Here is a 24575-nt window from a genome sequence, read left to right on the forward strand (position 1 = left end):
TTGAACTCCTATTCTTTATCAGCCTTTTTAAAAATTGGTGCTTAAGTAGTAATCTCTTAAAGTCCTCATTATAACCCAGATAGTATTTCCCTATTTTACAGACGTGGAACTTGACGTTGACAGAGTGGTTTGCTAACGAGTGAAGGGGAAGAGGGAGCATTAGAACCCCAGCCATCCTAAATCCTTGTCATACTGGTGCACTTGAAGACTAGAGGTATCTCTTCTAATTATGCGTTATAAGAAGTCAGTAGAAAGCATTAAAGGCAGATTTTGCGACCTGACACAAACTTGCCTGAATCCTTTGCAATCGAGGACCGCGACGAGCAGCTAAGGAGCTCCTAGATGATCGATCCTCTCCGAGAGCTTTGCGTGCGCGTGTCCGAGATGGTAACGCCCACCGCACGCCGCCGTAGTGCTCCGTCGCCATAGCGACTGCCCGTGGCAACCGCGGAGCTCCGAAGGCCTGCAGGCGAGCTCCGGATTTGGGCCGAGTTCTCATCTTCTCTTTACTTCTCTCCCGACTGTTTTTTTCCTCCTTCCCTCTTTGCCGCCCTCCCTCCCCTTTCCCCTTCTCTAGAATCATGGCGGGCGGAACCGGGGACGTTCGGAAGCTTTTCATCTTTACTACTACTCAGAATTACTTTGGACTGGTGTCGGAATCCTGGGACCAGCCGCTGCTGTACAACAGTACTGAAATCAACAACTTCTTGGACGACGGGAACCAGATGCTCCTTAGAGTGCAGCGATCCGACGTCGGAATTTCCTTTTCCAATGTGGTATGCTTCCCTGCACCCCTGCCCTGACCTCCCTTTACGTCCGCAGGCTCAGCTAGAAGGATGTCGGGTCCGTTTCTGCCTTCCTGTTTGGATCATCCTAGAGGGCCCAGTGCTGTCCCCGCTTGATGAACTGCGCTGGCCTCGTGCTTCAGCCTGTAGTTTCCAAGCTTGGATCCCACCTGACCAAAGGAGGTTCCCAGTCCACGCACCTGAAGAGAACAATTCTAGTCTTTCTAGTTTTTTTTGTTTTGTTTTTTTTTATACTACAGATAGGTTATAACTAAAAATAAAATATTTACCTTATTTATTTAAACATTTTTTCTTTCTCCGCCCTTTTGAGGTTCTTTGAGGCAAATCCTAGTGTATCTTTTTTGGATTATATATGAGTTTAAATTTACTCTAGGGGAAGAATAGTTAGGAATTCAAATCTTTTAAGAAATAATAAGACAGAAAGTTTAAATTCTTTTTGTTGTGCCACATATGATGTATTGATTTATTCATTATTATTTACTGGTTCCTCCACTGGCAAGATTGTTTAAGAAATGGTTGCATTTGCAACCAGGAGATACACACACACACACACACATTCAGAGTAATACATAGAAAAAAAATTGCCTCACACATTACCCCTGCCTCACACTGAGCCCCTGCTCAGTAAATGGAGGAAAATTAACAAGTGATAGTCATATATTAAACCTTTTCCTCTTGTGTTCACGGGTGTCCCTAGGTCTAACAGAGTATTTGACGCACAGCAAGCACTGAATGCATTTTTTGTAGGATGATTGTATCATTCACCCTATTATGAATTTTTGTTCTTGGATTTCACTCAATTCTATTCAATCGATGTATTTTGAACTCCATATATGCAAGGCACTTTGCTAGGTTTGGTGAGTTTACAAAGATGTAAAAAGCATAGATAATCATAGCTAACGTTTATTTTCCCTTTACTCTCTGTCAGGTACTGTTCTAAGTACTTTGTGTGTTTTGGCTTATTTAACAGTCACAACAACACTATAAGATAGAAACTTTTTATTTCCATTTTGTGGCTGAGGAGAGTAAGGCACAAAGGTTATACCCTAAGCATTAACTACTCCACTTCTCTAATAGGTTAATATAATTCAGAACAGGACCCCCTGTGTCTGTCTTCTAGAGCCTCACTCCAGTGGCCTAGATTGCCATATACTCAACAAGTTATAAAATCAGGGCACACAGTTGTAAATGCCACCGAAAGTTTAGATAGAGTGTAATGGGAAATTAAGATCCCACAAGCTGTGTGGCCAAAAACCAAACCAAACCAAACCAAAACAAACAAAAAAAGAAAATGGAAACTATAACTTTTAGTTAAGCTAGTAGAGTCCAACAGTATATTTTATCTTTAGTCATACATCACACTACAGATTTTTAGTCATATTTGAAAATGTTTTGTTATATCTTAAGTTGTACTTTAGATATCTAAGAATCAGCATGATTAAAGAAATTAACAATTACTGAGTATCTACTATGGGTCTGGCATTGTCCTGGGTGCTGGGGATAAAGTTATGAACATGTCAGGGTTTATCTCCAAGGAGTAACATTCAAATGGACAAAAGTGAGCTAAACACATGCACACAGGTATATAATGTAACATAATTTTGGGTACTGATAAGTGCTGTTAATAAAAATAGAGTAATGTTAAAGTAGTGATGGGCATGGGGAGAGGAAGTGCATTAAAATAGAGAGGGAGAGAATACCTGTCTGAATTAGTGACCTTAGAAGTGAGATTTAAATGATGACTTGTAGGCAGATTTAGAGGAAGAGTTTTCTAAGGAAAAGAAATGATAAGTACCAAGGCCTTGAGCTGGGTCTTATCTTGGTTTTAAGGAGCTGGAAAAAAAATCCAGAGTCATTGCTGAAGTTTAATGAATAACCAAAGAATGTGAAAGTTACAGTATGGGCTGATCATTTAGGATCTCGTACACCATTTAGGTTGAAATAGGAAGTCGTTGGTAATCTTAAGCAAGAGAGAGTTATGATCTGGTTTATGCTGCAGAATAGAGGTTGGCAAATTTTCTCTGTAATGGGCCAGATAATAAATATTTTGGGCTTTGCAGGTCATAAGGTCTCTGTCACAACTCCAGCTCTGCCATTGCCATGAGAAAGCAGCCATGACAATATGTGAATGAATGAGCTGCATTCCACTTTATTTATGGACACTGATACTTGAATTTCATATCATGAAATATTATTATTCTTTCGGTTTTTCAGAAAGTGTAGAAATAATTTTTAGCTTGTGGCCTGTACAAAACAGGCAGAAAGTTGTGGTATGCTGATCCCTGATTGATCCCAGTAGGTGATAGAGGTATTTTGCAACCTCAGAAAAGAACCAACTTTACACCTTAATAATTATCAAACTATAGTCAGTTAAGAGGAAATAGCAGTTGCCAATGATAGGGAAACTTGGAGGAGATGTGGCTAGGAGTGCTCATTCTCAGTTTTTCTTTACTCAGGGAATGATGAGCAGCTGTAGCCAACTTATCGTTTGCTTTAACTCTGACTTTGGCTAGGGCAAAGCTCATTGTCCTGATGGATGCCCCAGGATGGCTTGGACAGTGACTATAGATACTGTTTTCAAAGTACGATGTTAAAAGATGTATTTTCTGGGGCTTCCCTGGTGGCACAGTGGTTGAGGGTCTGCCTGCTGATGCAGGGGACACGGGTTCGTGCCCCGGTCCGGGAAGATCCCATATGCTGCGGAGCGGCTGGGCCCGTGAGCCATGGCTGCTGAGCCTGCGTGTCCGGAGCCTGTGCCCCGCAATGGGAGAGGCCACAACAGTGAGAGGCCCGTGTACCGCAAAAAAAAAAAAAAAAAAAAAAAAAAAAAAATGTATTTTCTGAATATTCTTTCTTCAGATAGGTGGGAGGAGGGAAGTTTAAGGGTATGGTCTATTTAATTACTAAGGAATGAATTTTTCAAATCTACTTATCTGCAGCTTGTTATTCTCGCTTGTAATTGGAATAAAATGATCATGCTAGCAATAGAATTCTAATGCGTGAAAATGAGAGTTTGAGAAAAGCAGCAATACTGAGTAAATGCCAATTCCTTCCTAGTGGCTAAAAAAATACAATGATTAGGATAAAAGAAAAGTAGCACAAAAGCTCACTCACCCTTTTTTTTTAATTGGAGTATAGTTACTTTACAATGTTGTGTTAGTTTCTGGTGTGCAAGGAAGTGAATCAGCTATATGTATACCTATATCCCCTCCCTCTTGGACCTCCCTTCCACCACCGCACCCCCTCCATCCCACCCATCTAAGTGTTGAAGAGCACCGATCTGAGCTTCCTGTGCTTTATAGCATGTTCCCACTAGCTATTTTACCCATGGTAGTGTATATGTCAACCCTAATCTCCCAATTTGTCCCACCCTCCCCCTCCACCCTGTGTCCACATGTCTGTTCTCTAAGTCTACGTCTCTTTTTCTGCCCTGCAAATAGGTTCATCTGTACCATTTTTTTAGATTCTACATATATGTGTTAACATATGATATTTGTTTTTCTCTTTCTGGCTTACTTCACTCTGTATGACAGACTCTAGGTCCATCCATATCTCTACAAATGATCTAATTTCGTTCCTTTTTATGGCTGAGTAATATTCCATTGTATATATGTACCATATCTTCTTTATCCATTTATCTGTAATTTTTTGATGATAACCATTCTGACCAGTGTGAGGTGATAATCTAGTTATATGACAATTTAGTAAAAAGTTTGATCTCAAATACTTTAAGGAAAAAATGTTTGTTCACATAAAGATGATTTTAGGAGATGGACAACCTAAGTTTGTTTTGGTAGTTCTGAGTTTATATTGAACTTAGTTTCATGTAAGAGGGTAATTAGCATCCTTGTTATAGAGTTTCTGGAGTGAAGAAGTATACTACTCACCAGTGTGTACCTGGAGCACACAGCTTTGATCTGTAGTATTACTGAATCTGTCTGGAATGGATGTTAACGATATTCATATAGTGCTTTTTGTTTATAAACCATTTATCAAAGTAGCTTTATGATACAATCACATGTAAGCGGGGATACATTTTTTTAAGAATTGGTTGTAATATACTATAATTATTTCTAAAGTATAGTTTTTCCAAGGGGTAAAATTACAGTAATATAACATTTTAGGGAAATATATAAATTTTCAAGTATTAACTTTATGAAAATAACATTAAAAATCATTTGTTTATCACTTTAGATTGATTTTGCCGACACAAAAGATAAAGTGCTGGTGTTTTTCAAACTGCGACCTGAAGTAATTACTGATCAGAATCTACATAAAAACATTCTTGTTTCATCTATGTTAGAATCACCTATAAATTCCCTTTACCAAGCAGTACGGCAAGTATTTGCGCCAATGTTGTTAAAGGTGAGTAAATTAAAGCAACTTGTATGGTTGTTGTTGTTTTTAGCCTAAGTATTTGGGTAAATGCTTTCATACACACAAATGTAAATATTTATTATTTTATTTACTGGTAATATCATTAGTATTTTAGTTTTTAAGTTAAAATGTTTTTTCTTTGTAATTAAAAAAAATTTTAATGTAGCCTTTATTGGAAAATAGAGAAATTGGAGAAAGATATAGAATGCAATCTACATCAGCTCTTAAATTGCTGTAGTAGATGATCTTTATAAAGTTTTAACTGTTGAAAGGACTTTTTTCCCTCCCTTATGAGATGGAGGTAGTGTCAGGCTTTGAGTGAAACAGATATATTTGGACTCAGTTCTTTTGAAAGTGTTTTAGGAAACCAGTTTGATTGGCAAGATTTTGAACATTGTATGCTCTTGTCTGTTTTTATTTAGGATCAGGAATGGAGCAGAAACCTTGATCCCAAACTTCAGAATCTTTTGAGTGAACTAGAAGCAGGCTTGGGTATAGTTCTACGAAGATCAGATACTAACTTATCAAAACTGAAATTTAAGGAAGATGACACACGAGGTATTTACCCATAGTTTTGTCAAAGAAAATCAAAACAATTGCCTTATTAATACATTAGTAAATTAATATACTTCTTCAAAGATTTCTTTCCACACTTTGGATCTTCTCTGAGCTTGAGCTGCTTTTAAATAAATAGATTTACATATGGATTTGGAGAAGAGGAATATGTGATCTTTAATAATGTGCAGTTCATGGAAATAGAAAGTATAGTTGATTCTCATTATTTGCAGTAGTTCTGTTCTATAAGGTCACTGTGAACACTCAATTAGCGAATACTGAAGCATTGCTCCTAGGGTCCTGTGAGCCTCTGGTCATGAGATTTTCACCAACTGTTCAACACATAACCTTGTTTTAGGTGCATTTGGTTTGGACACGTTATTTAATATATATTGTTGATGAATTGTCATTGAGCTTAAGGGCAACAGCACTGCAACTCTTGCCTGAATGAAGCTTATCTAACACAAGTATTTTCTCTGTAAGGGACTTCACAGTGTTCTTGTGCTAGGAACACTAGACAGCACTTCACAACCATGCTTGGGGGCCATTTTAAACAGCAAAATCACCAACAAAAAGCACAAAAATGTGAAAAACATGACACTACATAGACTACAGAAAAGACATTTGTTTACAGTAGGTGATAGAAAATAAGAAAGCAGTGTTGCTTTGTTCATCCTTAGCTGGGAACATATGCGTTGGGCAACTCACATTTTTCACAGCTCTGTGCATGTCTGCAAATGACCACAAAAACATTGAGAGTATTGTATTGACTTTGGATGCATATAAATGTTAACAAGTAGGTGACTTCATAAATCCAGAATCTGTGAATAATGAGGATTGATGCTAATTGTATATTTGTGAAGATAATAAGCCAGTGACTTTTATTTTAAAATGTATTTTTTTCCTGAAGCTAATTGTAATTTTGTGGCTATAGATAAATTATTTCATAAGAACAATTAAGATGAAATGCATGACATACACAAATCATTAGTTTAAAATATTAGTTGTAGTTTTATACTTTGAATAGTAAAATAGATGCTTTTTGAATCTCATACAACCAGAAAGAATAGTGAATTTACTTCCAGCATGGGATTAAGCAACTAGAGGTTGCCTATTTCATTGGGAAAAATAAAACTATTTTAATTTGCTTATTTTTTCTTCCAGTTTTACTGAGATATAATTGACATACAGCACTGTATAAGTTTAAGGTGTGTAGCATAGAGATTTGAGTTAAATACATCAAGCAATGATTATCACAATAAGTTTAGTGAACATCCATCACCTCATATGGATACAAAATTAAAGGAATAGGAAAAAAGTCTTCTTTTCTTGTGATGAGAACTCTTAGGATTTACTCTCTTAACTTTCATATATAACATACAGCAGTGCTAATTATATTTATCATGTTGTATATTACATCACTACTACTTATTTATCTTTTGGAAGTTGTACCTTTTGACCACCTCATACAATTCCCCTTCCTCCCATCCCCCACCTCTGGTAACTACAAGTCTGATTTATTTTTGTTTGTTTGTTTGTTTTTGACATATAATTGACCAACAACAGTATGTTAGTTCCTGTTACACAACATAGTGATTTGGTATTTCTGTACATTTCAAAATGATCACCATGATGAGTCTAGTTACAGTGTGTCACCATAGAAAGATATTGCATAGTTCTTGACTATATTCCCCACAGTATACATTTGATACCAGTGACTCCTTTATTCTGTAACTGGCAGTAACCAGTTCCCTCTGGTAACCACCTGTTTGTTCTCTATATCTGTAATTCTGCTTTTTTTTTTTTTTCAAATATTTCTCCTGTACAGTGGGTACAGCAGCTGTTGCTTGGACTTCTTCAGGAACTTGTAGTGGAAGCTGGGCATGGTGGGTGGGCACTGGTGAGCACATGGTGGCCCTACAGCTTGTACCTCACTCCAACCACAAGCTGGGTTTGGCTCCTGGTGGTGCCAAATCTCTATAACTCTGCTTTTGTTTTATTTGTTCATTTGTTTTGTTTCTTAGATTCCACATATAAGTGAGATTATACAGCATTTGTCTTTCTCGGCCTGACTTATTTAACTTAGCATAATGTCATCTAGGTCCATCCATGTTGTCACAAATGGCAAGATTTCATACTGTAAATAACGCTGCTATGAACATAGAAAAGCATATATCTTTTTTAATTAGTGTTTTTATTTTTTTAAGATAAATGCCCAGAAGTGTAATTGCTAGATCATATGGTAGTTCTATTTTTTAATTTTTTGAGTAATCTGCCTACTGTTTTCCATAGTGGCTGCTTTACTTTACCTTCCCACCAACAGTGCATGACGGTTGCACATCCTCACCAACACTTGTTATTTGTTGCCTTTTTGATAACAGTCATTGACAGTGTGAGGTGGTATCTCATTGTGGTTTTGATTTGTATTTTGCTGATGATTAGTGATGTTGAGCATTTTTCATGTGCCTGTTGACCATCTGTATGTGTCCTTTGGAGAAATGTTTTTCAGATCCTCTGCCTATTTTTTAATTGGGTTTTTTTTTTGATACAGAGTTGTATGAATTCTTTATATATTATAGATATTAACCCCTTATCTGATATATTGTTTGCAAATATCTTCTCCCATTCAGTAGGTGGCCTTTTCATTTTTTTGATAGTTTCCTTAGCTGTGCAAAAGCTTTTTAATTTTATGTAGTCCCATCTGTTTATTTTTACTTTTGTTTCCCTTGCCTGAGAAGCCAGATCCAAGAAAATATTACTAAGACCAGTGACATAGAGCATACTCCCTATGTTTTCTTCTAGATGTTATGGTTTCAGGTCTTACATTTAAGTCTTTAATCCATTTTGAACTTAATTTTGTGTATGATGGGAGAGAAAAGTCCAGTTTAATTCTTTTGCATGTAGGTCCAGCTTTTCCAACACCATTTACTGAAGAGGCTGTCTTTTCCCCTTTGTATATTCTTGCTTCCTTTGTCATAGATTAATTGCCATAGGTGTGAGTTCATTTCTGGGGTCACTGTTCTTTCCATTGATATATGTATCTGTATTTGTGCTAGTACCATACTGTTTTGATGACTGTAGCTTTGCAGTATAGTTTGAAATCAGGGAGCATGATAACTCCAGCTGTGTTATTCTTTCTCAAGATTGTTTTGGTTATTTGGTTTTTTTTTTTTCATGTTTCCAGACAAACTTTAGGATCATTTTTCCTAATTCTGTGAAAAATGCCATTGGTATTTTGTTAGGGATTGCATTGAATCTATGGATTGCCTCAGGTAGTATGCTCATTATAACATTATTAATTCTTCCAATCCATGAACGTGGTATATCCTTCCATTTGTTTTTGTTGTCTTCAGTTTTTTCATCAATGTCATACTTTTCTGCATACAGGCTTTTTACCTCGTCAGGTAGTTTTATTCCTAGATATTTTATTCTTTTCGATGTGATTATAAATAGAATTTTTAAAAAATTTCTCTTTCTGATAGTTTGTTGTTAGTGTATAGAAATACAACAGCTTTCTGTGTATTAATTTTGTATCCTGAAATTTTACCAAATTCATTGATGAGCTCTAGTAGTTTTTTTGTGGCATCTTGAGGATTTTCTATGTATAGTATCATGTCACCTGCAAACAGTGACAATTTTGCTTCTTCCTTTCCAATTTGGATTCCTTTTATTTTTTTTCTTGTCTGATTGCTGTGGCTAGGACCTCTAATACTGTGTTGAACAAAAGTGGTGAGAGTGGCCATCCTTGTCTTGTTCCTGATGTTAGAGGAGCTGCTTTCAGCTTTTCACCGTTGAGTATGATGTTAGCTGTGGGCTTATCATATATGTTATTATGTTGAGGTATGTTCCCTCTATATCCACTTTGTTGTTGAGAGTTTTTAATCATAAATGGATGCTGACTTTTGTCAAATTTTTTCTGTATCTATTGAGATGGTCATATGATTTTTATTCTTCAATTTGTTAATGTGGTATATCACATTGATTGATCTTTGGATTTGAATCATCCTTGCATCCCTGTGATAAAACCCACTTGATTGTGGTATATGAACCTTTTAATGTATTGTTGAATTTGGTTTGCTAATATTTTGTTGAGGAATTTTGCATCTATATTCATCAGTTCATCATATTGACCTGTAATTTTCTTTTTTTTTGTGTGTGTGTGATATCGTTGGTTCTAATTTTAGGGAGATGCTGGCTTTGGAAAATGAGTATGGAAGCATATCTTCCTCTGCAGTTTTTGGGAATAATTTGAGTATGATAACTTTGCATCTATATTCATCATATTGACCTGTAATTTTCTTTTTTTGTGTGTGTGTGTGATATCGTTGGTTCTAATTTTAGGGAGATGCTGGCTTTGGAAAATGAGTATGGAAGCATATCTTCCTCTGCAGTTTTTGGGAATAATTTGAGTATGATAGGTGTTAACCCTTCTCTACATATTTGGTAGAATTCACCAAACCGTGTGATGCGAAGCCATCTAGTTCTGGACTTCTGTTTTTTGGAGTTATTTTTTACAATTACTAGTAATGAAATGATTCAATTTCATTACTGGTAATTGGTCTACTCATATTTTCTATTTCTTCCTTGTTCAGTCTTGGGAAACTCTACATTTCTAGGGATTTGTCCTTTTCTTATAGGTTGTTCATTTTATCAGTGTATAATTTTTCTTAATAATATCTTAAGATCCTTTCTATATCTGTGGTGTCAGCTGTAACTTCTTTTTATTGATTTGGGCCCTCTTTCTTTTTTTCTTGATGAGTATGGCAAAGTTTGTCAGTGACATTTAATTTTTCAAAGAACCAGCTCTTAGTTTCATTGATCTTTTCTATTTTTTCTTTTTTTTTTAGTCTCTGTTTCATTTATTTCTGTTCTGATCTTTATGATTTCTTGCTTTCTGCTAACTTTTGGTTTTGCCTGTTCTTCTTTTTTCTAGTTCCTTTAGGTGTAAGGTTAAGTTGTTTATTTGAGATTTTTCTTATTTCATGAAGTAGGCTTGTATTGCTATAAACTTGCCTCTTAGAACTGCTTTTGCTGCATCATGTAGATTTTAGATTGTTGTGTTTTTATTTTCATTTTTCTTCAGGTATTTTTTGATTTTTCCTCTGTGATCCATTGATTGTAGCATGTTATTTAGTCTCTACATATTTGTGTGGTTTTTGCAGTTTTTTCCTTCTAGTTGATTTCCAGTCTTAGAGCATTGTGGTCAGAAAAGATGCTTGATATGATTTCACTTTTCTTTAAATTTGCTGCATCTTATTTTTGTGGCCTAGCATGTGATCTGTCCTGGAGAATGTACCATGTGCATTTGAAATAAATGTATATTCTGCTGCTTGTGGATGGAATGTTCTATATATATATTAAGTTTATTTCATCTAATGTGTTGTTTAAGGCCATTGTTTCCTTAGGATGATCTGTCCATTGATGTAAGTGGGATGTTAAAGTTCCCTACTATGAATTTATTACTGTCAGTTTCTCCCTTTATGTCTATTAATATTTGCTTTATATATTAGGTGCTCCTATGTTTGATGGATATATACTTACATTGTGTTATATCTTCTTAGATTGATCCCTTGATCAGTATGTAATATCATTCTTTATCATTTGTGAAAATCTTTTTTTTTTGACTGTAATTAGACAAATTTACTTTATTCCAACTCAGATTTTCTTATAGAGATAATTTTCCACATAAATAAGAGTTAAAATCAGTGTTTTAATATTTTTTTAAAATCAAAAGTTAAAAGGGGGCTTCCCTGGTGGTGCAGTAGTTGAGAGTCTGCCTGCCAATGCAGGGTACATGGGTTTGTGCCCCGGTCTGGGAGGATCCCACATGCTGCAGAGCAGCTGGGCCTGTGAGCCATGGCCACTGAGCCTGCACGTCCAGAGCCTGTGCTCTGCAACGGTAGAGGCCACAACAGTGAGAGGCCGCATACTGCAAAAAAACCCAAAAAAGTTAAAAGACATCAAGTATTCCTTTTGCAGTGTTTTTATTTATCCTTGTAGGGATGCTTTTTAGTAATTAATTGGACTATAAGAAAAGCCATACAGAAAGTTTGTACCACAACATCATGTGTGATAGTCTTTAAAGTCTTTTTTTATCTGATGTAAGTGTTGCTTTTTGATTGCCATTTGCATGGAATACGTTTTCCCATCCCCTTTCAGTCTGAGTGTGGCTTTAGATCTGAAGCAGGTCTCTAGCAGGCAACATATATATGGGTTTTGTTTTTGTATCCATTCAGCCAATTTAAAGTAATTATTGATAAGTGTGTACTGATTGCCATTTTGTTAATTGTTTTGGGGTTGTTTTTGTAGTTTGTTTTTGTTCATAGAAATTGTAAAAATTATTTTCTGTGCATCCTTAAGAATACAGAAATGTGCAAAATCAGCAAATGAAACCAGTGACTTGCTGGCTTTTCATTTTCAAATGATTCTATTCTTTTTTTTTCTTCCTTCCTTCCTTTCTTTCTTTCTTTCTTCTAGTTTTATTGAGATAATTGACATACAGCCCTGTGTAAGTTTAAAGTGTACAGTATAATGATTTGACTTATATACATCATGAAATGATATTCACAGTAAGTTTAGTGAACATCTATTATGTCATAGATACAAAATTAAAGAAATAGAAACAAAAATTTTTTCCTTATGAGGAGAAATCTCAGCATTTATTCTCTTAAGAACTTTCATACATAACATAAAGCAGTATTAATTATATATATCATGTTGTACATTATATCTTTAGTACTCATTTATCTTATAACTAGTAGTTTGTTCCTTTTGAGCACCTTCATCCAATTCCCCCTCTCCCCACCCCCACCTCTGTTAACCAGCAATCTGATCTCTTTTTCTATGAGTTTATTTGTTTGTGAGATTTTGAAGTGTAATTGACTTACAAAACTATGTTAGTTCCTGGTGCACAATATAGTGTTTCAATATTTCTTTACATTTCAAAATGATCAGCATAATAACAGTTGATATTTCTGATTTTTCCTTCTCACTTTTCAGGTATTCTTACACCAAGTGATGAGTTCCAGTTTTGGATAGAACAAGCTCATCGTGGAAGTAAACAGATTAGTAAAGAAAGAGCCAGTTATTTTAAAGAATTATTTGAAACAGTTGCAAGAGTACGTGATTCATACATAGTTATATATCAGGTTTTGATAGAAGTACCTTAGCATTCAATTTTTACTAGATTTATCTCTGTTTTAAAATCATTACTTGATGGTTCTGGACAAAATATATTCTTCAGATGTAGCAGGGTTTACTTAAGATATGTATTTAAACTGAGTGCAACTTAGAAGTCCAAACTTTTAAAAAAGTTAAACTCTAATCTCTAGAAAATATTTTTCTCAAAAACATAATTACTTTCCTGCAGGTAGATAGGAAAAAAAACAGAAACCTCCTACTAACAGAGGTTTATCCTGTGCAGGTAATATGTTCTTTGGAAAAATTGTTTACTTTATTCAAATTAGCATTTTGGAGGAATCTGAAATATAAAAAGTCTTAGTTTGATACTTATTAGATTGATTATTCCTTGGTGTATCTATGGAGAGGTTAAATAAGTGACCATTTCGAGTGTTTTTTACAAAATCTATTCTTTTCAAAATAAATATTTTCAAAATAAATATTTAGTAATTTTTTATTCATTCCCAATATTATTTCATTAATATCATTTGAATGAAGTGTTTGAAATGGTTTAAAACTTTTTTCCTAGCAGTGATATACCATGTACTATGTTTGTATTATTGGTAACATTGTGCAACCCAGGAAATGAATCAATAAAGATATATGAGGTGAAATGGGTAGTGTACATATGGTGTTAAGGCCATTTCTATTAGGTAAATAAAAGAAATGTCCCGAATTTAAAGGAAATTAGGCCAAGGGTAAAAATAAATTTATAGAGTTTATGTAATTCTTATTTTTCCTTCTGGCTTTCATGAAATTTATGTTTGTGAAGGAACTTATAGGGTATTTGTTTAAAGAAGTAATATGTCATATGATAGAAGAAGAGGAGAAAATAATATGGCAGATATTAGAGATGTAGCGTTTGAAAAAGTCTGAGAACATTTTGACTATATTGCCCAAGGTACAAATATGATTATGTTTAAAAATGAATGCATTTTGGTTTTAGGAGTTTTATAACTTGGATGGTCTGTCCTTACTGGAAGTGGTTGACTTGGTGGAGACAACTCGGGATGTTGTAGATGATGTGTGGAGACAGACAGAACATGATCATTATCCTGAGTCACGAATGTTACATCTCTTAGATATTATAGGTACTAGTAAAGATATAAACTTTTGCAATTTTGGAAGCCTGACTTATTTTGTTTTCTGTTTTTACCTAAAATGTTCCTGCATACAGTAATTGTTGCTTAAAGTAACTCTTAGAGCAAATCATATAGGATTATTTAAGTAGATATTTGTACATAGTTGGTTAATTTAAATCATAGTGTCAGATTCTTTGACTATAATATAACTAAATTAACATAGATTTTTCGTCCCTATCTATGTATTAATTTAGACTTTATTTTGTAATGAACTGGAAAGTTTAATATACATTGGGTTATCTGTTGACATTAAAAATACATATACTTTTTGACCCAGAATATACCTTTCTCATTGTTATCCTAAGAAAATGTTAGACAAGTACATAAATGTGTATGTAAAAGGATATTTATTACAGCATTGTTTGTAAAATGAGACTAGAAACAAATAGCAATTGAGAATTGGTTATGTAATGCTATGTGCATACTGTGGGCTCTGCAGCCTTTAAAAAAATGTGTATATATTTCTATACTTCAAAGAAATGTGTGATATGTTGAAAGATGCAGAAATACAAATATGTGTGTGTATGTGTGTTTTTAAAAAATATTTGTTATTAACAGTGCCCGTCTAAAGATGTGGATGTGGTATTTCATAGATCCTTGGTTTCCTAATTTGTGTATTATTTTAATTTTGTAAAAAGCATATGTTTCATAATTATTTGATAAAAAGATATGTTCATTAAAAAGTTTGTTTTACGTGTTATTAGGTGGCTCCTTTGGAAGATTTGTTCAGAAAAAGTTGGGAACTTTGAACCTATGGGAAGATCCTTATTATCTTGTGAAGGAAAATATGAAAGCTGGGATTTCAATTTGTGAACAGTGGGTTATTGCCTGTAGTCATCTAACAGGTCAGGTGTGGCAGCGCTATGTACCTCATCTGTGGAAAAATGAAAAATATTTTCCTGAAACACTTGACAAACTTGGCAAACGCCTTGAAGAGGTATATTTGATTATTTGGATCTTTGTTTTAAGTGTGAAGTAGGTCCTCACTTGTTTGAGAATGTGTTTTATAATTAATAAGACCTACACATCTGATAGAACTTGTTTAAACTTTTGGGAGAGAATAAGACGTAAAGTTCATATGAGATGACTTATGAAGTTGTGTGGTACAGTACCAGGTGCCCAGTGGGTACTAAGTGCTGGTTTCCACTTCCTTTCTTTTTTTTGGTTTGTGGCTATTCAGTTTGTAAGTTGTGAACTTTTATTTTGTTCTTCTTTGTTGTAAAAAGACAGTCAACCCATTTGTCTAGGTATGGAAGCTCTCAGACTTTCTCTTGGCTATTGAAATTTTTACAAGCGGAGACAGCTTTTCAGGGAGTACTCAGTGGAAATATTTGAAACAGCTGCTTAATTTATATAAGTTATGAGTTTCAGTATAGAACTTAGATGTTTAGCTTGAAGGGGCAGGCAAAATGAGAATATGTGAAGATTGCAAAGTGACTTTTTCCCTTTGGGCTTAAGGGAACCATTGTTCTTGGGGATTTTTTGTTGTATTTTTTTTTTTGGCCATGCTGTGCAGTTTGGGGTATCTTAGTTCCCAGACTAGGGACTGAACCTAGGCCCAGGCAGTGAAACCACTGGACCAACAGAGAATTCCTGTTGTTGTGTTTTTAAACCTTTTCATTATGAGAAATTTCAAACATACACAAAAGTAACATAGTATAGTGGATGTCAGTGTATCCATCACTCAGTTTCAGCAGCCACTGACAATGTTCAGTTCCTGTTCCATCTTTGTCTCCCCTGCTTTCCGTTTTTTTGCTGGAGTATTTTTAAAGCCAATCCAAGAAATCTTATACTTTTACCCTTAAAACATAATCATAAGACCAATATCACCCCCAACAAAATGACAATAATTTCTTAATATCATTATGTATCTAATCAATATTCGAGTTTCCTGATTGTCTCAGAAAGTTTTTTAGTTACTAAATGTTGGTTTACTTGAACCAGGTTGCTTCACAGGCAGTACTATATAGTTCTTACACATTAGAGGAGGCAGGTAATGTCTGGTTTTCCCACTTTCATGAGTTAAGTTTGATCTGTGGGTTCATGTATGATTAGCCTGATCCATCTGTTATAACGTTCTTCATCAGCTTTTTCTGAATGATTTATCATGAGGAGTTGGAAAATGATGATTTTCTAATTCTGTTTTTCTTTCTGCATTTATTAAGTGATGTTGGAAGAACTTGTCTTCATCAGTTTTTTAGTGACCCTGAAATATAGTTTGTATAGGAATGGTAGTATAGACAATTAGTTTTTATTTATCATTTTAGTACAATGAACAATAAGTTAGTATCAGTAAGTTCCATAGGCAATCAATGAAATGCTTTTTTAATAGTATCATTATGAACCTATGATTTTTTATATTTTATGAGTTTCAACCCATTGTAGTTTTTATCATAGTTATTATTACTGTATTCAAATTGTCCCATCGTTGGACAGTGAGTACCCCTTTACACTGGCTCTGTGTCATTTTTGACATGCATCCAGTATTTCTTTGATAACTTCCTTACATTCTGGCCCCTCAAAATGTACTGGCCCATCTACATTTTCTGTTTCATACCTGGAATTAGTCATTTCTCCAAAGGTCCTTGTTCTTATCAGTGGAAAATGGTATTTAGCAACAACAATCTGGTTGAGGAAGTGGTAAATGTTATTTAATTATCAATGCTTTTAGGCTGTCTCAGTAGACAGCATTGTTAAATTGGTACTTTTGTTTTTATCAAGAGAAAAATAAATCATGAGTTTGTTCTGATATTTTCAACTCAAATGGAAGATTATAGCATTTTTACTTAGCCTTTTTGATTACCTTTTGATGGTTGGTAGAAATTTTAAATACAAAATGAAATAAATTGTTTTCCAGCTGTTAATAGATTATACATAATGGAGTTGTTAACATATTGTTTCATTATTAGAAGTGCAATTTAAGGCAGAATAATGGAAATCAGAAATTTTTACTATAGTAAGGAGAGACTAAAACTTTACCTAAATGAGCTTTAAACATAGTTTAAAAATACTTAGATTTTATATATGTTAACTAGATTTGAGCACACTGATTGATAGTGGTGTGATGATACAGTATGTCTTTGAGTATCACTTTGATTATTGATGAGTAGTAATAACCAAGATTACAGTTCAGATTTATTGTTCATTTCAGAGAATCTAGGTTAAAGAAATTCTTGCCCAGTATCTTTAGATTTTAGACTATTTGTGCTGATGTATTGATTTAAATAAATTTGTTGTTTTAATATTTTATGTTTTAGGTCTTGGCTCTTAGAACAATTCGTGAGAAACTTCTCTATTTTTCACCTGCCACTGATGAGAAAATCATATGCTTGGCTCGAGTATTTGAACCTTTTACTGGCCTGAATCCCGTGCAATATAATCCATATACTGAGGTTGAATATATATGTGTTTGTCTACATAATTTCCTGTTTGTGGTGTTCTTTTTAAAGGCCGATTTTAAAAATATTAAAGTCTAACAATATTGTTAATTTGTTTAGCCTTTATGGAAAGCTGCAGTGTCTCAATATGAAAAAATTATTGCGCCTGTGGAACAAAAAATAGCAGGAAAATTAAAAAATTATATTTCAGAAATTCAGGATAGTCCACAGCAGGTAAAATATTGAAATATTTAACTTCTAATATTTCCCTTAAGCTATTTGAGGAGATACTCATGTTTTTACCTAGTCGATTCACTTGGGATGAACATATACTTATTTGTTTCATATTAGCTTCTTCAAGCATTTCTGAAATATAAGGAGTTGGTGAAGCGTCCAACCATAAGCAAAGAATTGATGCTAGAAAGAGAAACTTTATTGGCAAGACTTATGGACTCAGTTAAAGGTAAAAGTGTATCAGAGATTATAGTGTTTGCTTGAAAAAATATTTTTGTAGATTGCTTTTTCCTTTGTTGTATACCGCTTAGGATTAAGATATTATATTTTATGACATCTGTATGTTGAAGGTTAATTTATTATTTCTGTAATAAATGACAGGTTTCTTGAATTAACTGGTTATTTTCTTTCTCTCACTTGATGTGTGGTGAGGTCCCTGAGGGTAAAGGACCAACTGTTACTATTTTTCTATTCATAATATTTGACATAGTGTTTGGTACATGGAAGGCATATAGGAAATCTTCACTGAATGTGTGTAATGATTTATTTGATTTAAATTTTATAGACTTTCGATTAGATTTTGAAAACCGATGCCGTGGAATTCCTGGTGATGCATCTGGACCACTTTCTGGCAAAAACCTTTCAGAAGTTGTCAATAATATAGTTTGGGTTCGTCAGTTGGAAATGAAGGTATTAGTTTTAATAAATGTTGAAGAATACTAATTGTAAAATGTGCTAAATTAATGTAGAAGGCACTCTAGAACTGTAGTGAAAACATTAAGAAAACATTCTCTGTTTTCCTTGCATTTTCATCTAATTTTCATGTGAAAATGTAGAACTCTGAAAAAGTGAAAAATATATAAATTTCAAAGGATTTTTTAACTCTTTGAAGTGTATCTGTAGAATTTTGGTACGTACAAAGTCTATCTGCAAGTGTGTTTATGTAAATACATCATCCTACGTTGAAAGGAAGTTAACGGAATGGTGAAAGGTAATTATGGTATTGCCTAAGGTTGTGGCAGCAATTTATAGAATTAAAGGACTATTATTTTAATATTATCAAAGCTGATCTAAGAATCTTATGTGCTTACTAATTAGTATGTGGTACACTATCTTGCATTCTACTCATGTAATAAATATTAATTGGTTTTAATGTATGATTAAGAGCAAGCAAATATAGAGTGTTATAAAGGCTAGCATATTTGAGAGTTCTAGTTATTCAAGTTTATATTTTGATGTTTTTTCTGTAATATTTTGCCTAACTTTGTTAGTCAGCTTTCCAAGTTGCGACAATCTTCTTTGTATACTTGTGGAGGAAAGGCATTTCTCTTCTTTAATTGGCATCCAAATTGGCCTAATTGTTGTTTGAGCTGTTAACCACAGCATTTAATAAAGGGCTCAAATTATTGCATAACATATTTAGGAGTATTGCTGAATTCTTGGAGTTTCACCTGAATTTCCCTTATTGTACCCTTCAAATTATGCCTTGTATGTGTTATCTTCTGTGTTTTGCTATTCTGAGGTTGTATAATTCAGAAGCAAAGTAGGGGCTGATATTCTTAAATTCACTGGCAAATCTTCTATTTTACTGTTTACAGATGAATGGGAAAATAATTTCTGAATCACAGAACAGAGAAGAGAGCTGATTTTATGCTAATTTTGTTAGAATTTAAATAATAAATATTCTTGTAATTTGGCTCTTTAAGGCAGATGATACTATCAAGATTGCAGAGGCTCTTTTATCTGACTTGTCAGGATTTCGATCTTTCCATCGAAGTGCTGAAGATCTCTTAGACCAGTTTAAACTATATGAACAAGAACAATTTGATGATTGGTCCAGGGATATTCAATCTGGCTTGTCTGATTCCCAATCCGGTTTGTGGTAAGTATAAGTATACTAAACAGTGAAATCTACACAAGAATCTTTTTTCTTGTGTTATTAATCCAAATGACAAGATGTAATTAATCATCTCTCCTCCTCTCTCCTTTCTCCAAACTTGCTGATGCTTTTAGAATTTTTTTTTTGTTTAGTTTTTTTTTTTTTTTTTTTTCGACCCGGACTGGGGCACGAACCCACGTCCCCTGCATTGGCAGGCGAACTCGCAACCACTGCTCCACCTGGGAAACCCTTGTTTAGGTTTTTTTTTTTGCGGTATGCGGGCCTCTCACTGTTGTGGCTTCTGCATTGGCACGTGGACTCTCAACCACTGTGCCACCAGGGAAGCCAGTTTAGGTTTTGATGATCAACTTTTAAGTCATTAAGGTCGGAAACTTTGACTGCCTTCCTTTGGCTTCTCATATCTATTCCGCAGAACTGCAGATTCTTATTTTGGAATTAGGCTTTCATGCTCCCATGTTTTTTTGTTACTGGTATACATATGTTTTCCTGCCTTTTTGCATTAATATTATATACCCCCCGTACATATTGTAAACTAAAATTTTGTTATTTTTAAGCTTCTTGAGATGAAGAATATTTCTTCATGTTGTCCAACATAGTAAGGATTTGGTAAATATTTATTAAGCTATATTGAATGTAATTTAATAGGTTAACCTAATTATTCCAATGGGTATTTAAAATGGATAGCCTAGAAAAACCATTGTTTATTTGTTCAGGTCAACTTTCCCCATTATAATATTGTCTGTAGTTTTAGAAACTTGCCATGTTTTAGTTTTTAGAAACTTGTTACTTTTTAAAAGTAACGTTGGCCATAATATGAAATTCTGTTTGTTTTCCCTATACTGCTGCAATGAATAATTAGGCCAAAAGTGGTAGCTTCCTAAACTGAATGAATAATTTTTTTCTTTTATCTTGCATTTTGGTTTTGGAAGAAGAATGAAAGAACCAAAGGTGATAAGGCATAATGATTATAACTTTATGTCATTTAACTCTTTCCCTTTCTACCCCGAACCTAAAATATTAGAGATGATCCACCGCCCCTTCCCCTCCCCCCCGCAAAAAAGTAAAGAGTTCTATAGTCAATTAATTTTGGAGAATTTGCACGTTTATCACTACGGCTCTGGTGGAGATCCACTGTGTAAGACAGAGTACCAAAAGGACTGAGATCTGCAGTCAAAAAAGCTGTTTAACTTTATTCAACCTATTTTTTTCCTCATTTGGTGATGAAACTTCTGACTCTCACTTTTTTTTGGGTAAAACCCATCATTGTTGCATAGAATCAAGAGTGTTTTGGAACATATTTCAGGATATGCTGGTATGTAGAAACTAATTGTGAATATTGGTTTCAAATAAAGGCAAAAAGTGTCACTGTTACAATTTTCTGATAGACTTTATGTTCTTATAGGACAGTTTGGGCTAAATTATTATTTTAAGACATTTTAAAGTATCTGCTTTTTATTATGCTTTGTTTTATGCATTATTAAGTAGGCTGAATAGATTTGTTCTTTGCTTTTCAGTAACTTTCTAAGACCTGCAAGTTCTCCTAATTGTGAAAGTGATTTGAAAGAAAGCATTATATAAACATGATCCTGAAAGAAGGGTCATGAAAACATAATGCTTTTAATTTCCCACAGCATTTTCACAGTCCATGGAGACTTGAGTGCCCCAATGTAAAATTTGCTATTGTGGCTTTTAGAAGAAACACAAAGAAAAGACAGTCTTTACATAGTGAAAGGAAGAGTAGAAGAATGAAACATTTGAATATCTCTACTCCTAGTATTTTGATGTTATTTATTATTGATCCTTTAATGGGAGTATTAAAGAACCAAGTAGGCTGACTAAAAATCTAAGATACCTTTTAGAAAATGAATAAAAGCCTTTTCTCTTTATGATGGATTTGATGTCTATTTTGAGTCTTAGCTGAAGGTTAAGAGATTGATTTTTCTGACTTCAAAAGCTGCTTGGTTGAAATATCGATATGATGGTATATTTTGGATATTGTAGTTTGTTATCAAGATCTGAATTGTGAAATACTGTGTGAAAAAAATATAACTTAAAAACTATAATTAAAATCTTACTTTTACTTTGAGTTAATAGTTTTTACAACTTTTCTGTAAGTATAAAATTATGTTTTTCGTCAAAAGAGTGAGAACATGACATTTAAAAAGTTATTTATTTTGTATTGTAGTATTGAGGCTAATAGTCACATCATGGAGTTGGATCCTAATGATGGATCATTAAAAGTGCATTATTCAGATCGGTTGGTGATTCTTCAGAGAGAAGTTCGTCAGCTTTCTGCACTTGGCTTTGTTATTCCTGCAAAAATACAGCAAGTTGCAAACATTGCACAGAAATTCTGCAAGCAAGCAATTATTCTGAAACAAGTAAGAAATGATATTTTTGAAAACATGGCTATTCTGAGTTCATTACATTAGAGTATTTTAAGGGCTTTGCTTTCTGCTTTTGATTTTGTTAGGCTAATAGAATAGCACAATTAAGTCTTGTGAAGTTACGGTTTGCTAAATGACTGCATTACAAAATTTACATTGTAATCCCTTATATGGGACTTTTATTAATTTGAGGGATTACTGTTACTGCTTTTCATTCTAAAGTCATTTAGAAAAATAGAATATTATTTTCTTTTTTATTCTTCTTTTATGTTACTAGATCTTAAAGGGCTTTCTAATTAAGGGCCTCTGTCTGCCTTCTAGGGGCATATTCTTAGAAAATTACTGAGCTGATGGACTGGCCTTTGTTTGTGGTCATTTCCTTGGTCTACCTGAAGCACACTGCCGTCAAATCATTTACCTGTTTAAAACCATTTTGTTTTTACATCTTTATTAGAGTATAATTGCTTTACAATGGTGTGTTAGTTTCTGCTTTATAACAAAATGAATCAGTTATATGTATGTTCCTATATCTCTTCCCTCTTGCGTCTCCCTCCCTCCCACCCTCCCTATCCCACCCCTCTAGGTGGTCACAAAGCACCAAGCTGATCTGCCTGTGCTCTGCGGCTGCTTCCCACTAGCTACCTGTTTTACGTTTGGTAGTGTATATATGTCCATGCCACTCTCTCATTTTGTCACAGCTTACCCTTCCGCCTCCCCATATCCTCAAGTCCATTCTCTAGTAGGTCTGTGTCTTTATTCCTGTCTTACCCCTAGATTCTTCATGACATTTTTTCTTAAATTCCATATATATGTGTTAGCATACGGTATTTGTCTTTCTCTTTCTGACTTACTTCACTCTGTATGACAGACTCTAGGTCTATCCACCTCATTACAAATAGCTCAATTTCGTTTCTTTTTATGGCTGAGTAATATTCCATTGTATATATGTGCCACATCTTCTTTATCCATTCATCCGATGATGGGCGCTTAGGTTGTTTCCATCTCCGGGCTATTGTAAATAGAGCTGCAATGAACATTTTGGTACATGACTCTTTTTGAATTATGGTTTTCTCAGGGTATATGCCCAGTAGTGGGATTGCTGGGTCATATGGTAGTTCTATTTGTAGTTTTTTAAGGAACCTCCATACTGTTCTCCATAGTGGCTGTACCAATTCACATTCCCACCAGCAGTGCAAGAGTGTTCCCTTTTCTCCACACCCTCTCCAGCATTTATTGTTTCTAGATTTTTTGATGATGGCCATTCTGACTGGTGTGAGATGATATCTCATTGTAGTTTTGATTTGCATTTCTCTAATGATTAATGATGTTGAGCATTCTTTCATGTGTTTGTTGGCAGTCTGTATATCTTCTTTGGAGAAATGTCTATTTAGGTCTTTTGCCCATTTTTGGATTGGGTTGTTTGTTTTTTTGTTATTGAGCTGCATGAGCTGCTTGTAAATTTTGGAGATTAATCCTTTGTCAGTTGCTTCATTTGCAAATATTTTTCTCCATTCTGAGGGTTGTCTTTTGGTCTTGTTTATGGTTTTCTTAGCTGTGGAAAAGCTTTGAAGTTTCATTCGGTCCCATTTGTTTATTTTTGTTTTTATTTCCATTTCTCTAGGAGATGGGTCAAACAGGATCTTGCTGTGATTTATGTCATAGAGTGTTCTGCCTATGTTTTCCTCTAAGAGTTTGATAGTGTCTGGCCTTACATTTAGGTCTTTAATCCATTTTGAGCTTATTTTTGTGTATGGTGTTAGGGAGTGATCTAATCTCATACTTTTACATGTACCGGTCCAGTTTTCCCAGCACCACTTATTCAAGAGGCTGTCCTTTCTCCACTGTACATGCCTGCCTTCTTTATCAAAGATAAGGTGACTGTATGTGCGTGGGTTTATCTCTGTGCTTTCTATCCTGTTCCATTGATCTATCTTTCTGTTTCTGTGCCAGTACCATACTGTCTTGATTACTGTAGCTTTGTAGTATAGTCTGAAGTCAGGGAGCCTGATTCCTCCAGCCCCGTGTTCCGTTCTCAAGCTTGCTTTGGCTATTCGGGGTCTTTTGTGTTTCCATACAAATTGTGAAATTTTTTGTTCTAGTTCTGTGAAAAATACCATTGGTAATTTGATAGGGATTGCATTGAATCTGTAGATTGCTTTGGGTAGTAGAGTCATTTTCACAATGTTGATTCTTCCAATCCAAGAACATAGTATATCTCTCCATCTATTTGTATCATCTTTAATATCTTTCATCAGTGTTTTATAATTTTCTGCATACAGGTCTTTTGTCTCCTTAGGTAGGTTTATTCCTAGATATTTTATTCTTTTTGTTGCAATGGTAAATGGGAGTGTTTTCTTGATTTCACTTTCAGATTTTTCATCATTAGTGTATAGGAATGCCAGAGATTTCTGTGCATTAATTTTGTATCCTGCTACTTTACCAAATTCATTGATTAGCTCTATTACTCTTCTGGTAGCATATTTAGGATTCTCTATGTATAGTATCATGTCATCTGCAAACAGTGACAACTTTACTTCTTATTTTCCGATTTGGATTCCTTTTATTTCCTTTTCTTCTCTGATTGCTGTGGCTAAAACTTCCAAAACTATGTTGAATAA

General features: G+C 34.3%; 1 protein-coding gene across 1 annotated transcript in view; it reads left to right on the forward strand.

Moving 5' to 3' along the window:
- Positions 1-500: 500 nt before the first annotated feature.
- The window catches only part of DYNC2H1 (dynein cytoplasmic 2 heavy chain 1), a 369596-nt gene continuing 345521 nt past the window's right edge, over positions 501-24575 (forward strand). The window contains exons 1-12 of the mRNA XM_024768920.1: positions 501-776; positions 5001-5171; positions 5606-5741; positions 12738-12856; positions 13864-14008; positions 14764-14996; positions 17317-17451; positions 17557-17670; positions 17788-17899; positions 18236-18360; positions 19377-19552; positions 21756-21951. Of these exons, the coding sequence (XP_024624688.1) occupies positions 582-776; positions 5001-5171; positions 5606-5741; positions 12738-12856; positions 13864-14008; positions 14764-14996; positions 17317-17451; positions 17557-17670; positions 17788-17899; positions 18236-18360; positions 19377-19552; positions 21756-21951 (1857 nt within the window). The 5' untranslated portion in view covers positions 501-581. The remainder of the gene's footprint in view (positions 777-5000; positions 5172-5605; positions 5742-12737; positions 12857-13863; positions 14009-14763; positions 14997-17316; positions 17452-17556; positions 17671-17787; positions 17900-18235; positions 18361-19376; positions 19553-21755; positions 21952-24575) is intronic.

Source organism: Neophocaena asiaeorientalis, unplaced genomic scaffold, assembly GCF_003031525.2.
Source record: "Neophocaena asiaeorientalis asiaeorientalis breed wild unplaced genomic scaffold, Neophocaena_asiaeorientalis_V1.1 scaffold151, whole genome shotgun sequence".
NCBI classification, from domain to species: domain Eukaryota; kingdom Metazoa; phylum Chordata; class Mammalia; order Artiodactyla; family Phocoenidae; genus Neophocaena; species Neophocaena asiaeorientalis.